Below are 19,809 nucleotides of genomic sequence, written 5' to 3'. Positions count from 1 at the left end.
GTATGACTAGAATGCTCCTTAGAAGCCAGGATGCTGAGACTTGGTCTCACTTACTTTAAGTATGCTATCAGGAGGGACCCCGTCCCTGGAGAAGGACACCGTATTTGGGGAAATAGAAGGTCTGTGAAAAAGACCCTCATTGAGCTAGGTCAACACAGCAACCAGGGACTAGAATGTAACAATGACTGTGAGGATGGCTAAGGGCCAGGCCATGTCTCCTTCTGCTGTATGTAAGGTCTCCTGGGCAGCTCTGTTCCCAGCTGGGAAGAGCAGAGCATGGAGCCTGCAGAAGGCTTGCTCCCCACGCACCTCACCAGGGCAGCTCACTGGTCACTCCTGCTTGGGCTCTGGCAGCCGTTGTAGAAGCATGTCCTCTTGGCCGTTGTACTGCAAGAAGAAAGGGAGTTAGAAAGCAGAGCCTAGTACACTCCTTTCCTGCCAGCGCAGTCAGAACCAGGGAACAGTGCTGTCTTCCCCACAGAAGGCCATCAAGTAGCCCCATGGGGGTGGCCTGGTTACTGGTCCTAACTTCTCCCTAAACCAACTGCCCCAACATCTTCTATCGTCAGTGCCTGTGTCCCGAGCTGTTGGTGTTGGGGCACAGGAACAGATCCATCCCAGAGGTCAGGGAGAGGGGTTAGGAGCTGCTGGGGTCCCGTGACTGGTCCCTAGGAAAAGCACACTTGCCTTAACATGGTACACGACATGCCATTTGCTGGAGTCGGAGCCGCGGTAGCGTCTTTCGTCGGGGTAGAACTGCCACAGCAAAGGCAGCTGGGATGGAGGGATCTGGCTGGGGCGCAGCGCCGGCCCCAGAGCGACATCCACCTGCTGCATGAGGACGAAGAGGACACCATCGTTCTGAAGGGAGGACAAGGCACAGTTCAGGGCCTGAGTCACCAGGAGGCCTCGAGACACAAGTAAGCAGAGTTGTTCTTACCACTTCTCAGCTGGTGGTTGCTTGGGCATGTGATGTTAGTTTATTCACTGTGCCAATTACTGCAGTCCTGAAAGTAGCCAGGGATTCTGGCTGGCCCAGGCCACTCCTGCGTCCATCCACCCAGACACAGCTGGGAAAGCCTCATCTTTCTTCTGACCCTCTGCTCCCTGCCAGGGTACTCTGCCCCCCAGAATATGGGGTTGGATCCTAGCCGGTGGACTAATCCTGTATGGGAACAGGGCTCTCTCTGTTCTTTGAGGAAGTACTGTCGGGGTGGGGGTGGGGGTGGGGAGGGCTACATCTAATGACTTTTAAGAGTTGAAAAAAAATCACATTGGACATACAGAGAAGAAAGGAAGCATGAAGCAGGGAAGAAATGATGCCCAAGGATCCGAGTATGCCAGGGCTGAAGAAGCTGAGACAGTATGTTCCCCCAGAGCCAAAAGACAGAAAAGTCTTCTCACCAGACTTGGTGCTCTGAATTTGTATTCTGCCCTCCTACACAAGGAGCTCTACTGGCATAATGGTTAAGCAGTCAGCTGCCAACCAAAGGGTTGGCCGTTCAAGCCCACCCAGTGGTGTTGCAGAAGAAAGACCTGGAGATGTGCTTCCGTAAAGCCCCAAAGAATCCTATGATCCTTTCTGTAACAGTGGGACCGCCGTGAATCAGAACTGACTTGATGGACACGTGTTTGATTTGTTTTCTGCTCAAATGTATATAGAAAATATACACATATAACATAAAATATAACCAAACTGTAACCAAAACTATCACTTACACTGTGGTGGCTGTGTGCCGTGGAGTTGGTTCCAATTCATAGCGACCCTGTACAGGGTTGCCGAGGCTGTAAATCTTTACGGGAGCAGAAAGCCTCATCTTTCTCCCGCGGAACAGCTGGTAGTTTCGAACTGCTGACCTTGCGGTTCACAGCCCGATTCGTAACCACTACGCTACCAGAGCTCCTTATCACATATGCTAGTAAATGATAATTGGTTAATTCACCCATTTTTAAAAAAACGAACGGCACAAAATCCAACTCTATGATATACAAGAGGACCTTGAAAAGCTCTTGGAAAAATTGTAATTAAAAGGTAGTGGTTACGAATCAGGCTGTGAACCACAATGCAAAGTCAGCAGTTTGAAACTACCAGCTGTTCCGCGGGAGAAAGACGAGGCGTTCTGCTCCCGTAAAGATTTACAGCCTCGGAAACGCTGTACAGGGTCACTATGAGTCGGAATCGACTCCACAGCACATAACAACAACAACAGTTTTCCCACTACCACTTGTCTGTCAAGGAGCTCTGGTAGCGTAGTGGTTACAAATCGGGCTGCGAACCTCAAGGTCAGCAGTTCGAAACTACCAGCTGTTCTGCGGGAGAAAGATGAGGCTTTCTGCTCCCGTAAATCTTTATAGCCTCGGAAACCCTGTACAGGGTCACAATGAGTCAGAACCGATTCCACGGCACATAGCCACCAGCCACTTGTCTGTCAGTTTGTCATACTGTGGTGGCTTGAGTGCTGCTTTGATGCTGGAAGCTATGCCATGGGTATTTTAATTACCAGCAGGTTTACCCACGGTGAACAGGTTTCAGATGAACTTCCAGAGTAAGGCAGACTAGGAAGGAGAGACGGACTACTTCTGAATATTTAGTCACTGAAAACCTTATGAATAGCAGTGGAACACTGTCAGATAGCATCAGAATATGGACTATATAGAAACACGATGAAGAACACCAGAATATTGTCAGATACAGTGCTGAAAGATGAGACCCTCAGGTTGGAAGGCACTCAAAAATACGACTGGGGAAGAGCTGCCTCCTCAGAGTAGAGCTGACAGTGTTGAAATGAATAGCGGGATCTTCATTTGCACAATTCAAAATGAAGAGAAACAGCTATAAATATCCATTAATAATTGGAACATGGAATGTACAGAGTATGAATCTAGGAAAATTGGAAATAGTAAAACATTAAATGGAACACAAACATGAATCTTCATAAACATGAATCTTCTAGGCATTAGTGAGCTGAAATGGACTGGTATTGGCCATTTTGAATCTGACAATCACATGGTTACTATGCTGCGAATGACAAATTGAAGAGGAATGGCGTCACAATCATCATCATAAAGAACATATCAAGATCAGTCATGAAGTGCAATGCTGTCTGTGATAGGATAATATCCATATGCCTACAAGGAAGACCACTTAATACCACTATTATTCAAATTTATGCACCAACCACTAAAGCCAGTGATAATGAAATAGAAGAATCCTATAAACTTCTTCAGTCTGAAATGGATCAAAAATACAGTAAGATATATTGATAATTATTACTGGTGATTGGAATACAAAGGTTGGAAATATAGAGGTAGGATCAGTGGTTGGCAAATATGGCCCTGGAGATAGAAACAATGCTGGAAATGGCATAACAGAATTTTGCAAGACCAATGATTACTTCATTGCAGATAATTTTTTTAAACATAAAAGATGACCATACACATGGACCTCACCAGATGGAAAACACAGAAATCAAACTGACTACATCTGTGGAAAGAGATGGTGGAAAAGCTCCATATCAGCCAAAACAAGGCCAAAGAAGGCTGTGGAACAGATCAACAATTGCTCTTATGCAAGTTCAGGCTGTAGTTGGAGAAAAATGAAAACAAGTCCACGAGAGCGAAAATATGATCTTGAATATATCATATCCTGAATTTATAGATTATCTGAAGGACAGATTTGATGCATAAGACACTAAAGACTGAAGACCAAAAGAGTTGTGGGATGACATCAAGAACATCCTATAGGAAGGAAGCAAAAAGGTCATTAAGACAAGAAAAGAAGAAAAAGTCCAAATTGAATGTCAGAAGAGACTCTGAAACTTGCTCTCCAGCGTAGAGATGTTAAAGCATAAGGAAGAAATGAGGAGGTAAAATAGCTGAACAGAACATTTCGACGAGCAGCTAGAGAAGAAAAAGTCAAATATTATCATAGAATGTGCAAAGATATGGAGTTAGAAAACTCAAAGGGAAAAACACGTTCAGCGTTTCTCAAGCTGAGAACACTAAAAAAAAGACTCAAAGCTCACATAAATATTGAAGGATTCTACAGGCAAAATATTGAATGATGCAGAAAGCACCAAACGATGGAAGGACTGAAAAGAAATGGTCCATGTTCAACTATTTCAAGGTAATAGTTTGAGGTAGCCTATGATGAAGAGCCAATGAAAGAAGTCCAAGGTGCATTAAAGGCATTGCAAAGAACAAGGTTCCTGGAATTGATGCAAACACAAACTGAAATCTTTCAACAAACTGATGAAACACTGGAGACACTCATTCATCTATAAGTTTGGACGACAACTACCTGGCCAACTGACTGGAAGAGATTCATATCTGTGCCCATTCCAAAGAGAGGTAACCCAACGGAATATGGAAGTCATCAGGCAACATCCCTGATTTCTCATACAAGTAAAATTTTGCTAAAGATAATCCCGAAACAGCTTCAAACATATATTGACAAACTGCCAGAAGCTCCGGATTCAGACCAAGATGTGAACAGGGATATCACTGGTGATGTCAGATGGATTTTAGATGAAAGCGGAAAATACCAGAAAAGACTGAAGTGGTTAAAAGGCTTCATTTTGCTTGGCTAAACCATTAACACTCATGGCAGCAGAAGTCCAGGAATTAAACAACATATTGCATTAGGCAAATCTGCTGTACAAGACCTTTTTAAAGCGCTCAAGAGTAAAGAAGTCAGTTTGAGGACTAAGGTGAGCCTGACCCACGCCATGGTAATTTCAATAATCTCATAAACATGTGAAAGTTTGACACTGGAGAAGGAAGACTGTAGAAGAATTGATGCATTTGAGTTCTGGTGTTGAGGAATATTTTAAGTACCGTGGATTGCCAAAAGAGCAAAAACAAATCTGTGTTGGAAGAAGTATTGTCAGAATGCTGGTTGGAAGCCAGGATGACCAGAATTCATCTCTCATACTTCAAACATATTCTCAGGAGGGACCAGTTTCTAGAGAAGGATATCATGTTAGGTAAAGTGGAAGGTTAGAGAAAAACAGGAACATCCCCTAGTAGACGGATTGGGACAAAGGCAGTAGCAATGGGCTCAAACGTAGCAACAATTATGAGGTTGGCCCAGGACCAGGCAGTGTTTTGTTGATGGGTCGCTATGGTCAGTACCGACTTGATGGCATCTACCAACAACAGTTTTCCCAGGAACTTTTGGAAGCCCCCTCATCCCTAAGAGGTATGCCTAAAACATGACGATTTGGAAAGGCTATGAATAAAACGATGCACTAAAGGAAATGAAGACCCCCACAGGGATCCCACATTGCTTGTTGTCACCTCATACCCCACTTTAACTCTCCTACAGAACTTTCCATCTGTTTCCAATGAGATTTGTCCATCATTTCCAGCAGAACGTCATTTGCACACACATGGGTATTTTAATCACATTGAATGCATGCTCCCACCTCCCCCAGAGCCTAGACACCTGTCTGGAAAGTACACTCAGTTCTCCAAGTTTGTTCAGTGATCAAAAAATAAAATAGCTTTATTTTACTTTTTGTGTCTGAGAGAAATTAACACTCACAATTAAAGAGCTGCACAGTTCAGACCGCAAAGTGTAAAAATACACAATCCCTCTTCGACATCCGCTCACCATTTTCAGTTGCTACCATTCATCTTTTTCTTACTGATTTAAGTAAATGTTTACATGTGAAGAACATTGGTTTTTTTAGTCCTGTGTGGTAAAGTTCACTCCCTTCCTCTCCACTTTGCTAAGGATTCTCTTCCACACAGAATTTATACTGATGACAACAGAAATTTTGACTAGTTCTTGCTTTCAGTACTGTGTTAAGGAAAATATTCTCCAGCCAGATTACAAAATATATGTTTACCTGAAAGTATTTAACTTAATTGTCTTTTAAACCTTTACAGTATACATATAGATACTTTTAAAAACGTCACATACTTTATGACAAAAACCCCCACTCACAAAATCACAACGTTTAGAAGGTGGTTAAGAGCTGGCAATCCCAACCCCACTACGTTTGACAAATGTGCACTTTGTTTGCTACGCAACGTGGTAGCAAACTGTAAACCATTATTGAGTGTTGACAATGTCACAATGTCTCCACATTCCAGGTGATGAAACTGAGCCTCCCCCCCGCCCCCCCCAAAAAAATACACACTTGTCCAAGTAATGAGGCTGGGACTGTTTGTTATCATATTACATAGGAGTCCTGGTGTGGCACTGCAGGTTAATGTGCTGGACCACATGGTCGGATTGGACCACAAGCTCAGTGGTTCAAGCTTACCAGTCACTCCTCGGAAACCCGACAGAACCAACTAGTCAGCGCTCACCAAAAACAATATTATATAGGTATTCTAATATATATTTTAATTTAGTTTGATACTTTCTTTAGTGTGTGGCTAGACTTTCAATCTTTCACCTTTCTTTGTGGAAACTCATGCTTTGGTGGAAGGTACTTATAAAAAAGTTATATTTCTTTAAGGAAAAACGCACTGCCTTGAAGTTGGTTTCGAGATGCTGACTCAGAGTGACTTTATTGCTGTTATTATTGTTGACTGCCATTGTTAGTTCCGACCCATAGTGACCCTGTATAGGGTTTCCGAGGAGCGGCTGGTGAGCTTGAACCACAGACCCTGTGGTTCAAACCGACTTTGTAGTCCAGCGCATTAACCCACAGCGCCACACCAGGATTCCAGCGACTTTATAGGGCAGAGTTAAACAAAACAAGCCTCCCACGTCTTATAGTAGATTCGGACTCAAAGTAACCCTATCTAGTGTTTCCTAGGCTGTTAATGTTTACAGAAGCAAAAAGTCTCATCTTTCTCCGCAGAGAGGCAGGTAGATAGATTTGAACTGTTGACGTTTTGGTTAGCAGCCAAGCATGTTAACTGCTGAGCCACCAGGATGCCTTTAAGAAAAAGTATTAAGTAGGATTCCATCTTAAAGCATTACAGATAAAACCAAGTCTGTACACACACACACACACACACACACACACACACACACATTCAATATTATTAGCCTTTTTAGTATCACACCATATGTTCAGTTTGTTTCCTCTGAAGTACACTCAAACCAAACCCAACAAACCTATGGCCACCAAGTCGATTGAAACCTGTAGCGAAACCTGTAGCGACCCTATATCGGATTTCCAAAACTATGTCTTTACCGGAGCATTCTTATTTTTCTCCTACTATGGAGGTTGGCAATTTGGCAAGGAGCTCTGGTAGCATAGTGGTTACGAATCGGGCTGCGAACCTTAAGGTCAGCGGTTCGAAACTACCAGCCGCCCGCGGGAGAAAAGATGAGGCTTTCTACTCCCGTAAGGATTTACACCCTCGGAAACCCTATACAGGGTCGCTATGGGTCGGAACCGACTCGACGGCACTTAACAACAACAATGGAGGTTGGCACTGCTGCCCCCACGGTTAGCAACCCAATGCCTGACCCAGCGGGCCAAGGCTCCTTCAAGGCTTACAGGAAGCATGGAACACCCATGTTCCATCATGAGTTCCCAAATTCGACTGATTATAATTTCCAACAGATTCTGACAATCGGCCAGGTATGTGAATCACTTTAAGATAAATGAGCCTCAGTTTACAGGTTAGGAACTGGAAGCCCACCCTATAGGCCAGAGTAAAACTGCGCCCTAAGGTTTCCCAGGAAGTTATCTTTTTCCCTTTGAGCAGTTTAACCCAAAGAACTGTCTTCATCAAGGTCAGAGGCACCAGTCTGGAAAACTCCTATTCATCCTTCAGAACCCTGCTCCTAGTGGTTCCACCTGTAAGGCCCAGGCCGTCCGTGTATACTCCCCTGCCACCAGACAGGGCTCCCAGTACCACCTACCCCAGAGCATTTCCAGTCTCACAGTCTGAATACTGTACCTCCACGGTTATAGACATCCAGGTGCGCTGGTTTTCGTCTGTATACACGTTCTTTTGCCAGATCCATAGACGATCTGGATGTGTGAGCAACTGTAAACCCTCGAACTGGATCTCACCCATGGAGGCTGATGAGGAAGTCAAAGACAAAACGCGACAATCCCAAACCACTCGCTGATGGAGGTACCCAGGGCCAGTGAATTTATAGGGAGGACACACCCGTGTTCCCAGGTGGAGGCCAGGAGGAGGGTATGGTGGGAGGCGTGAAGGGAGGTGCAGCGTAAGGGGGCGGGGCTCCAGGCATGGCGTGGGGTGGGGCCTGGGAAGAGAAGGGCAGCAGGGGGCGGGGAGGGAGGCGTGACTTGGGGGAAGGTGTAAGGAGGGCAGAACTCGAGGTGCAATGTGGGGAGGGGCGGAGCTAATGGTGGGCAGGGCTAATGGTGGGCAGAGCTAATGGTGGGCAGAGCTAATAATGGTGGGCAGAGCTAATGGCGGGCAGGGCTTAGGGATGGGCCCCAAGAATTTAAAAACAGGACTCAAGATCCATAGGGCGGAAGATAGGGTTGAGGTTATGTTGTTGGGGGCGTCCCCAGGTGGCTCTTTGGGAGCCATTAAGGCCCGCCTCCCACCCCCCATCCCCGCCCCTCTACCTTATTCTGTGACCCGGCAGCACTGTGGGCTGTCCCTGGCCCAATCTTCTGTCAGAAGGTGCTGTCTTGGTGTCAGAGCCCCACTGTCCTGAAAGTGCAGCTGGTCAAGCCAACCCCACATTGGAGGCTCCAGGCCTCTGCTGAACTCCCAGGCTGCCGAGGACTCCAGGTGCCGGGAGCCATCGCTCCTTCACCTCTACTGGGCCTGAGACCCCATGCAAGCCTGATCGAGGCCTGGGCTTCCCAAGCCCTCCGCATCACCTTCAGCATGTGGTTTGGGGTGTCAGAATCAATGTCCTCGGCAGCACCACTCTCTTGAATCACCCCCCTGCCCCCGACACACATTTTCCACGGCTTTGATGACGCTGTGGTCATCTAACAGCTATTGTGAAATGCGGTAGTGAGGAACAGGGAACCCCTTCATTAAGACTCTCAATTCATTAGAGAAAACATAGTTCAAAATGAGTGTTTGAAAAGAAACCCTAAGATCAATGGATTGGAAAAATCCCTGAGTTCTGTGATCAAACTGTCTTTGCAAATTATAGCAACGAAGGCAATCAATTTCACTTTGTTTTGCAATAACTCATACCCATTAAGGCTATTAAGAAAGTAAAGTTGTTGTTAAGTGCCCTTGAGTCAATTCCCAACTCATAGTGACCCTGTGTAGGTTTTCAGAGGAATTAAGTGCAAGGGGGAAATGTAAACTCGTTCCAGCTGGTGCTCATTCACCATCCCTAGTCTCAATTGGTTGTTTTGCCTTCCAGTTCTACCCTCAATCTCTTAATTAAAAAAGAAGAAAAAGGAAAAAATGCCATCAAATAAATTCTGACTCATGGTTACCCAGTGGATACAGAGTTACAATCGTGTTCTGTATGTTTATCAAGAGTGTGACCTTTATGAAGCAAGTCATTAGGGTTTTATTTCATGGCGCCTCTGGGTGATCTAGAACCATCAGCCTTTCAGGGTCATAGTTATTTACACCATCCCGGGATTCCCTTCTGACTCCACCCACTTGCCCGTGAGTTGATTATGACTTATGGGCACAAGGCTGTCAATCTTTAAGAAAGTTGGCAGCCTCATCTTTCTCTTGGAGCCGCTGGTGGGCTCTAACCACTGACTTTTAGGTTAGCAGCCCAATGCTTAACCTTTTGCACCACCAGGCTCCTTTCTTAATGACTAGGCACTAAGGAAATTATTTGTGATCTTCTGAAATGCCAAGAAGGTGAAAATGAGTTTGTTGTCTGATCCTTTGACATCAAAGGTGGGTGTGCTTCTCTGCCTAGCCAGATAGTCTGATTCCCAAGAAGTAATTGTGGTGGCCCGAGGTAACAGATATATAATTGGATTTAGCAGGAACATAACAAAAGACAAATGCCAAGTGGAGTTGGAGGTGGGAGAGCAGACCTTTGTCAAGCAAACTCCATTGCTGCATAGTCTCTGGTGGAGTGGTATTCAGTATTCTGACTGGGGGTGTTCAGGTTGATTTCCCTATGGACAGGACTTGATTCAATAGCCATTTGGGAGTGAGAGCAGATGAACATGGTGGTGGTAACATACTAGGGAAGATGTTGCAAGATCCAGAGCTTCGAGGTCAGAAATGACAGCAAGTCCAGTGTGGTCCCTGACCCAGCCACCTCATTCACCCCAGCGCCGGCCCAGTGGATCTGCTGATCTAATTGGCACTCACCCTGCCTTTTGAGAATGAGGCACATTCGACTGGGTAAGTTTCTGAATATTCTGGGAATGAAATTCCTTTCATTTATTTTTTTTAAATTTCCCTTTGAAAGGACAATGTATTTCTTCAGTTTCACACAAGGGCTTGTTAATATTGAGCAAGAGTGTATGTTATTCTTTGGGGGATTTACGAAATTATTTGAGAAGGGGTTGCGAATGAATTAAGGGTGACTGAGGAGTTTAATTGCTTCTTTGGAAACCTTAAGACTTTTCTATAGAGATTCCACAGGGGAGACAATAGCCATTGTGTGGTGTGTGTGGGGGTGGACAGCAGCCTCCCCAGCATGGTGTTTGTATCATCTTTCAGCCTGTCCCTTTGTAATTTGGTCCTTTAATAGTCTGCAAGTTCCCCTGAGAATAATCAAGTGGCTGTTTCATGAAGAAAGTAACAGGAAACAATTATTTTGGCTCATTTTGAAAGAACCCTGAACTGATGTTCTCATGCCCCGACTTGGACCCAACATTGATTTTGCCACCACCATTGGTATCACTGGACTGCAAGGTGGGTTTGAAACAGAATGCTGAAGGTTCAAACTCACCAGCCGCTCCTCAGAAACCTTATACAGGGTTGCTATGAGTTGGAATCAATTCGATGGCACTTAACAACTTTGGTGAACTTGACAAAGCGTCTGCCAGCTGATCTTAGGACCATATGAGTGTAATGAATGTATCAAGCTAGATGATGCCCTCTGCACCAGGGCTCCAAATTTCTTCCTTCCGGATGAACGCCGGCTAAGAATTTTCCTTTCCACCCCACGTATATTGAATCAAAATCTATTTTAACAAGATGCCCATAAATTGCCCCAGGATCTTGTTAAGTTGTAAGAATCTTGGTATGGCACTATAGAATACGCACTGGACCTCAAGGTTGGTCTGGACTGCAAGGTTGGCTGTTCAAATCCACCAGTCACTCCTCAGAAATCCTATACAGGGTCTCTGTGAGTCAGAAATGATGCTACAGAGCTTAACAACAACAAAATGAGGCTGTGTGCTCATTAAGCTCTGTTGTGTGCTCATTTAGAGGAAGGCTTGTGGTTGGTAGGTACCGTCCAGTTGGTTCCAATTTATAGCTTCCCTATGCACAACAGAATGAAACACTGTCCGATCCTGTGCCATCCTCACAATTGTTGTTAAGTTTGAGCCCAATACTGCTGCCACTGTACCAATCTACCTTGTTTGGGGTCTTCTCTTTTTCTCCAACCCTCTTCTTTACCTAGCATGATGTCCTTCTCCAGGGACTGGTGTGTTGGAGGTAATGCAGCCAGAATGCTCCTGAGAAACCAGGATGGTGAAATAAAATTTCTATTCAGGTCATTCAGCTTTAGAAATGCTTTTTCCCTTTGGCTTTCTAATTTCAGTTCTTTGCTCATTTCATTATAATACTTGACTTGGTCTTCTCTAGCTTCCCTTTGAACTTTTCTGTTCAGCTTTTTCACGGTCTCATTTCTTCCATTTGCTTTAGCTTCTCTATTGCTTAATATCAAGTTTCAGAATCTCCTGTGGCACCTTTTCTGTCTTTCTTGTCTTTTTTAGTGGCCTTTAGGTTTCTTCATGTATGATGTTCTAGATGTCATCCCACAACTCTCTGGCCTTCAGTCATTAGTGTCTGTCTAACGCATAAAATTTGTTCTTGAGATGGTCTCTAAATTGTGGTGAGATCTATTCAAGGTTATATGCTGGCAGTCATGAACTTGCCTTCATTTTCTTCAGCTTCAGCTTACATTTGTATATGAGCCTGGCTTTGGCTGATGATATTGAGCTTCTCCGTTGTCTCTTCCCACAGATGTAGTCAGTTTGATTTCTGTGTATTCCATCTGGTGAGGGCCATGTTTAAAAACAGTATTTGCTTTGAATAAGTCATGGTCTTGCAAAATTGCATCATGTGATCTCCAGCATTATTTCTTTCACTAAGGCAATATTTTGTAGTTCCTGATCTGTTCTCTTTGTTTCTAACCTTTGCATTCCTATCACCAGTGATTTATCAGTACATGTTGATTCCATGCTTGATCTATTTCAGACTGACGAAATTGGTAGAATTCTTCGATTTCATCATCACAGACTTTTGTGGTTGGTGTCTAAGTTTGAATAATAGTAGTATTAACTCGTCTTCCTTACAGGCATATGGACATTATCCTATCACAGACAACATTGGACTTCAAGATACATCTTGAAATGTTCTTTTTGATGGCGAATGCGATGCCATTCCTCTTTAATTTGTTGTTTTTGCCATAGTAATTCATATAATTGTCTGATACAGGTGGCCAATACCAGTAGTCAATTTCTGTTCAGTAATGGGGAGGATATTGATCTTCATGCATTCCATTTCACTTTTGACAACTTCCAATGCTTCTAAGTTCATGCTTGTACATTTTATGTTCTGATTTTTAGGGGATGTTTGCAGCTGTTTTTCCTCACTAGAGTTGTGCCCCATTAGCAAATGAAGGTCCCCACAACTTTACACCATTCTTGTTATTGTGACTGTTTCTATTTTGAGAGGCAGCTCCTCCCCAGGCTTCTTTTGATTGCTTTCCAATCTGAGGCTCATCTTCTGGTACTACATCTAACAATACTCTGGTGTTCTTCATCATGTTTCAATATTCAGTATTCTGATGCTGACAGGGTTCTGCTACTTACAAGGTTTTCAGTGACTAAAGATTCTGAAGTAGTCTGTCTCTGCTTCTAGTTTGTCTTTGTCTGGAAGCTCAGCTGAAACCTGTCCACCATGAGTGACCCTGCTTCCAACATCACAGCAACGGGTAAGCCACCACAGTCTGACAAACTGACTGACTAGTGATGGGGAGAGGGAGGGAGGCTTAGGAGGGATCTATGGTTGCTAGCTACCTCTTTCTACCAGTGCTCTTTAGATGGCTCCACCTATGACACAGGAATCGGATATGCGTTTCTGCATCGTTTTTCTTCTGCTAAAATGAATAGGAAGGATACCTGTTGGCACAGTGGGTTAAGCAGTGGGCTGTTGCCCCATAAGGTTTAAAGATGTTGCTCCTGTAAAATGTTAGTCTCTGAAACCCTATGGGGCAGCTGTACGTTGTCCAATGTTGTTGTTGTTGTTAAGTACCATCGAGTCGATTCCGACCCATAGCGACCCTGTGTAGGGTTTCCAAGAAGCCTCTGGTGAGCTTGAACCACCGACCTTGCAGTTCAAACGACTTTGCAGTCTGGCCCATTAGCCCACAGCACCATACTTTGTCCAATAGGGTTGCTGTAAGTTGTAATTGACATAATGGCAGTGTTTTGTTTTTCTTTTATTTTAAAAGAGTGTATATTACTATACGAGAGGACTTCAGAAAGGTGGGAAATGGGATGAAAAAGGTATTGGAATTTTTCCACAAGCTCTTTGAAATGTTTTCTGTAGTACTTTCCTTTTAAGAGAAAATCTTGGCAATTTAGGCTCATCTAAGGAGCTCTGGTAGCATAGTGGTTACGAATCGGGCTGCGAACCTTAAGGTCAGCGGTTCGAAACTACCAGCTGCTCCGCGGGAGAAAGATGAGGCTTTCTACTCCCGTAAGGATTTACACCCTCGGAAACCCTGTACAGGGTCGCTATGGGTCGGAACCGACTCGATGGCACTTAACAACAACAACAACAAGGAGCTCTGGTAGCGTAGTGGTTACGAATCGGGCTGCGAACCTTAAGGTCAGCGGTTCGAAACTACCAGCTGCTCCGCGGGAGAAAGATGAGGCTTTCTACTCCCGTAAGGATTTACACCCTCGGAAACCCTGTACAGGGTCGCTATGGGTCGGAACCGACTCGATGGCACTTAACAACAACAACAACAACAAACTTTACAATGATTGCAGCCAGGTGATTGAAATCCTCGCTGCCTATTAGAATCACCTGGTAAAATACCTTTCCTGAACTACGCCTTGACCCCACCCCAGACCAATTAAATCAATCTTTGAGTGGTGGGGTTTGGCAGGGTTGCAAACCACTGTTCTAAGATTTGGATTACTGTTTTTTGAGGTATGAAAGGGTTTTGCCAAACAAAATAACCATGAAAAAGTTAAAGCTATTCCAATTCTCCTTGTAAATCACACCCTGATGCCACACTCTGTTTTTCCCTTTGCCCTCCTATTAATTAGTTGTTTCCAACCTTTGTGGCCAGGGAACCCTAACAGTAAACTATAAAGGAGACTTTAATAAAGCCTGTTTGGTCAAAACTGCATGATTACATTTAACTCTGTTTTTATGCTGATTAGACTTGTCTTTTAATCAGACAGTTTGGCTGGGACTAAATATTTGTTCTCCTGACAAGCTCTCGTTAATGGAGTATGTTAATTGTTGGAAGTCATAGAACTGAAAAGGTAATTTCCTTCTCTGGTTAAGTTAGGATGTAGAAGAAATAGCCCCTAAGGAAAGGAATCTTGGCACAGCTGTCTTTTGTATGGAATGTGCCAAAAGCGAAAGATATAATAAGATAGATAATTGCTTGAAAGGGTCTTGAGGCTGAGCCTTATCTGAACTTTTTCTGACCACTTAAACGTTTTGATTAACAAGTTGTTTAGGGAATAAGACCCTGGTATCTAGATGAATCTTCACAGGTTTCTGAGATATCTGATTAAAGCTATTTAAATTTCCACCACCGATGTTTTGTGATCCCACCTGAAAGCTATAAAACTTTGATTGGCAATCCCTACAATTAGTCCTGAAATCAACTATTGTAACTCTTAATATGCAATCATCCAATAGAAGCTCATCCCCCTGCCCCTAACCGACTTGTGACCTCAAACAAAATTTAACCAAACAACTGTATTATGATTCTGTTTCATGAACTCTGTCAACGTGTGTGAGAAAATTTCACTTGAGTTTATCAGTTCTCACTTGTGTAAACTGATAGAAGACTGATTTCTTCCTGCTTCTGGAGGTAATAAAAATTCTTCCTCTGAATTAAATTCTCTTAAATTCAGTTTTTACTAACAGAGTAGACTCTTCACGACAACAAAGCTTATTTGGATGGTGGGGGTCTAGGTCTCTCCAATACATAAAGTACAGGTGCCCTGAGATGTAGAAATGAAGGTTTGTTTCTACACTAATCACTGCGATGCTTTGATCCTGATTGCTGGGTCTCATTTCTATGTTGGATCATTGAGATTGTTGATCATGTGAGTGCAGTTAAAAAACAAAAGTTACGTTTTATCCATTAGTGATGGAATTGTGCTTCTAAATTAATGGGGAATCTGGGATGACCCGTCCATCGAGAAGGACATCCTACGTGGTAGAGTAGAGGGTCAGTGATAAAGAGGACTAGAGGCAACAATGGTTGCACGTGGCTTGCTGAGTCAGAACTGTCTTGGCGGCACCTAACAATGACAATTGAACATCAAGGATATTCTATAATGTTTTCCTCTTAAGAGAAAACCTTGGCAATTAAGGTCATTCAACAAACTTCAATGATTGTAGACAGTGGATTGAAATTCTAGCTGCCTATTAATGGAACTGGAGTCCTGGTGTGGTGCTGTGGGCTAATGCGTCACATTGCAAAGTCATTTGAACTGCAAGGTTGGTGGTTCAAGCTCACCAGCTGCTCCTTGAAAACCCTATACAGGGTCGCTATGTGTAGGAATCAAACTCGATGGCACTTAACAACAACAACAAAAACATTAGCAGAACTCAGACTGCTCATAGATTTGTGAGCTGCATAGGTATCGATGCTCCTTACATTTAACAGAGTTTTAAGTGCATATGAGGGATCTTGTTAAAGCGCAGATTATGTTTCAGTAGGTTGGGAAGGTGGGAAACCTTAGCAATCTACATTTATCACAAGCTCTGAGGAGGGGTGGCTGCTGGTCTATGGAACTTTTCGGAGGAGTAAGTCACTACACCAACCCTCCACCCCTTCCCCAAATAAACTAAAACCAAACCCGCTGTGTCAATCCCCACTCACAGTGGCTCTGTAGGACAGAGCAGAACTGGGCCATAGGATTTCTCAGACTAAATCTTTGCAGTTGGATGCAGCCTCATCTTTCTCCTGCAAAGCAGCTGCTGGGTTTGAACTATCCACCGTTGATTAGCAGCCCAGTGCTTAATCCACTGTACCACCAGGGCTCCTTACCCTTCTTCAACACTTGTTGCTTAGTGCTATCAAGTTTGGTTCTGACTCATAGCAACCCCGTATAGGGTTTTTGAGGAGTGGCTGGTGAGTTTGAACTGCAGACCTTGAGGTTTAAACTGATCTTGCAGTTCAAACTGACCTGGAGGTCCAGTGCTTATCCTAAAGTGCCACACCATGGACTCCCCTCCAACACATACACAAGAGCAAAAGCAAAACACACCTACAACCTCTGTTCAAAACCAAGTGATGGAACAACGCGTTGTAAAACGGCAGTTAACACTGAGCTCTGCGTGCAATCCTAAATTTGTATGAGAAATCTTTTTCTCAATCCTGGGATTATCCCACACCTTGGGTGGTACCTGCAGTATTATTGTTATGTGCCATTGAATTGGTTACCCTTACAAGGTTTCCGTGGAGCAGCTGGTGAGCTTGAACCACCATCCTTGTGGTTTAAGCCGACTTTGCAGTCCAATGCATTAACCCACAGCGCCACACCAAGACTCTACCTACAGTATTTGTGGTGCTAAATATCAGCCTGGTTCTTCTTACTTCATCTTCAATTCTAATTTAGTTTGATTGCAGTCATTTCCTCTCAGGGGGGAAAAAAAAAGGCTTAATATGCTTCTTTATTCTTCCTAGGAAATTGGCTAATCTCTATGAAGGGGCTTCAAAAAGTTTGTGGAAACATTCTATTAGCTTGTAATTCAATTTTTCCATGAACTTTGGAAGCCTCTTTTTATGTTGTTATTGTTAAATGCTGTTGAGTCAGTTCTGACTCATAGCAACACTGGATAGGGTTTCTGAGGAGCAGCTGGTGAGTTTGAACTGCTGACCTTGTGGTTCGCAGTCCAGTGCTGATCCTACAGCATCCTACCTGGAGTCCACCTCTTTGTAATACACTGAGGGAAATGTATGAACTATGCACTGCTTTTGACTTTCACACTGAAAATGTTTGTGCTGATTGCATTTGCTCCCTTGATCTAGGTTTTCCATATTAAAGATGTTTCTAGTTCACTGACATAGTGTGGGGCATATTTTTATGGTGTTAGGTCAAGTCTTGGTGTGGCGCTATGAGTTAATGTGATGGACTACAAGGTCGGTTTGAACTGCAAGGTCAGCGGCTCCAGCCACTCCTCGGAACCCTATAGAGAGTTGCTATGGGTCAGAACCAACTCAGCAGCACTCAACAACAACAGCAACAAGGTAGGAATCTATGGTTTTGGATGGTAAACAGTTGGCTCTGGGCTACTAGCCAACAGGTTGGTGGTTCAAATCCAAGCAATGGTGCCAAACCCCGTGAGCTACTTCCTATAGATTAGGGTCAAGAAAACCCTGTGGGGTGCAGTTTTACTTTGAAGCACACGGGGTCACCATGAAATGGACCAGACATGAATACAATGGGCTCCGTGTTTTGTTTTGTTTTGTTTGTATTGTTGTTCAGGTAGGCCTCTGGCTGTAGCTTGTATTTTTCCAACTATTTACCCAATTTGCCAAACACTGTTGAAAAATCTACCCTCTCCACATCAGATTTCTGATGGTACCAATGAAATAGCAAGTTCTCATATGTTTGAGTCAGTTCTGACTCATAGCAACTCTGAATAGGGTTCTCAAAGAGCAGTTGGTGGGTTTGAACTGCTGACCTTGTGGTTTACAGCCCAGTGCTGATCCTACAGTTCTCCGAGTACAGAAGTTCTAGTATAGAAATGGATTTCTTTCTTGGCCCAAAGCTACCCTTTCCACAACCTATTTCTGATCCTACCAATGAAATAGCAAGTTCTGATATAGAAACATGTTTATTTCTGGGCCCTATAACCTCATATGCATGTGAAATCTGGACAGTGAGTAAGGAAGACTGTAGAAGAATCGATGCTTTTGAGTTATGGTGTTGGAGAAGAATATTGAAAGTGCCATAGGCTGCCAAAAGAGCCAATAGATCTGTGTTGGAAGAAGTGCAGCCAGAGTGCTCCTTGGAGCCAGGATGGCCAAACTTCCTCTCTCATACGTGGGACATATTGTCAGGAGAGACCAGTCGCTGGAGAAGGATATCATGTTTGGTAAGGTGGAGGGTCAGAAAAAAAAAGGAAGACCCCCAGTGATTGGCAAAGTGGCAGCGTCTGTGGGCTCAAGTGTGGCGACAATTGTGAGGTTGGCCCAGGACTGGGCAATGTTTTGTTCTGTTGTGCATAGTGTTGCTATGAGTCGGTACCAACTTGATGGCACTTTAACAACATTGTAATTCCACTGACCTGTGTATCTGTTGCTGTGGGAAAATGACACTTTATTTATTTAAAGTTTTTATTGTGAATTATGTGCGTTTACATGGGAGACATCAGTTTTACATTCACCCTATCGTATTTCGTTTCATTGCAATGATTACAATTTCCTGCATGCATCATCAAATAACCAAAGGGTATACCCCACAGGCCTGCCCCCTGGCCGTCAGCACACAGCCCCTCTCCCTCGAATCCAGTGTCCCCAGCTGCTCCATTTGTCTACGTCTTCATCTGTCTCCATCCCTGGCATCACTGCCTCTCTGGGTAGGGTCCCATTCTCCGCTCTTCTCACTTGGTGGTCCCAGGAACCTCCACTCCTGGGCTGCAAAATCAATCACTCCCCTCCTTTCATCAAAAAACATCTACTTCTACATTTCCAACCCTCACAGTCAGTCCTGATGGCAATTATTCACTTTTGTATCCCATTTCCTTTCACCAGCCTGGTCCCAACAGATTGGAAATCATTCAGTGAAGGTTCTACCTACCCCTGCCCCATCTGGAACTACATGCCATCTTGAAAGCTTGTAAGATAATCACTTCTTGCCTTCATAACCCTCCCCCCCCCCCATTTTGGGTAGTTAATGTCAAAGTTGCCCATTCCTGTCAACCCTGTGTACCGAAGGGGTGGGAGTGATCCTTGCTATAAAGATTTGTTCCCTTTTTTGAACTACTACGTCCATAAATATAAGGAGCTCTGGTAGCATAGTGGTTACGAATTGGGCTGCAAACCACGAGGTCAGCAGTTCGAAATTATCAGCTATTCCATAGGAGAAAGATGAGGCTTTCTGCTCCCGTAAGGATTTACAGCCTCAGAAACCCTGTACAGGATTGCTGTGAGTCAGAACCGACTCCACGGCACTTAACCACCACCACCACCACATCCATAACTACAGATAAAGTTCATCAAACTGTAGTGGGTTATTCCTTTTTTTTTTTCTTCTTCTTCTTTCTTATTATAGTCGAGTTCTGATCATCCAGCCATTGAAGCCAGGTTAAGTGGGTACTATATGCAAGTATGGGTGTTCTTATGTATCTCCCCTCACTTCATATCGGCTGGACGCTTCACTCTCTGCTCTAGTCCTCTGTGGCCATGTCACTGCCTTTGGACCCAGGAGTCCCCAAGTCTTGCCATCCAGGTCTCCGCCTGGGTTCACAGGGGTCTATTGAATGTGGTCGGACTCAGATCCCAACTTCATTGCTGTTTTCCCCCCC

The 19,809-nt window shown here is 44.1% G+C and overlaps 1 protein-coding gene across 1 annotated transcript; it reads right to left on the bottom strand.

The window, feature by feature from the left end:
* Positions 1 to 330: 330 nt before the first annotated feature.
* On the bottom strand, positions 331 to 8,173 carry TCL1A (T-cell leukemia/lymphoma 1A). Its single transcript, XM_006839618.1, has 4 exons — positions 8,089 to 8,173; positions 7,873 to 7,997; positions 688 to 861; positions 331 to 387 (listed from the first exon to the last, which is right to left on the bottom strand). Exons 1-4 carry the CDS (start codon positions 8,171 to 8,173, stop codon positions 331 to 333), a joined length of 441 nt encoding a protein of 146 aa, XP_006839681.1.
* Positions 8,174 to 19,809: the final 11,636 nt, after the last annotated feature.

This window comes from Chrysochloris asiatica, unplaced genomic scaffold (assembly GCF_000296735.1).
Source record: "Chrysochloris asiatica unplaced genomic scaffold, ChrAsi1.0 scaffold00025, whole genome shotgun sequence".
Classification (NCBI taxonomy): domain Eukaryota; kingdom Metazoa; phylum Chordata; class Mammalia; order Afrosoricida; family Chrysochloridae; genus Chrysochloris; species Chrysochloris asiatica.
Note: the sequence above shows the minus strand (reverse complement) of the source record. Positions and strands in the feature narration are given on the sequence as shown.

What these genes read in the sequence shown, in the direction of transcription:
- TCL1A (XM_006839618.1), bottom strand. Translation starts at nt 8,173, where the DNA reads ATGCCTGGAGCCCCGCCCCCTTACGCTGCACCTCCCTTCACGCCTCCC. An exon ending in GCCTCCACCTGGGAACACGG is followed by an intron (nt 7,998 to 8,088) that starts GTGTGTCCTCCC and finishes CTTCCTCATCAG; the next exon opens with CCTCCATGGGTGAGATCCAG. An exon ending in GGATGTCTATAACCGTGGAG is followed by an intron (nt 862 to 7,872) that starts GTACAGTATTCA and finishes TCCTCCCTTCAG; the next exon opens with AACGATGGTGTCCTCTTCGT.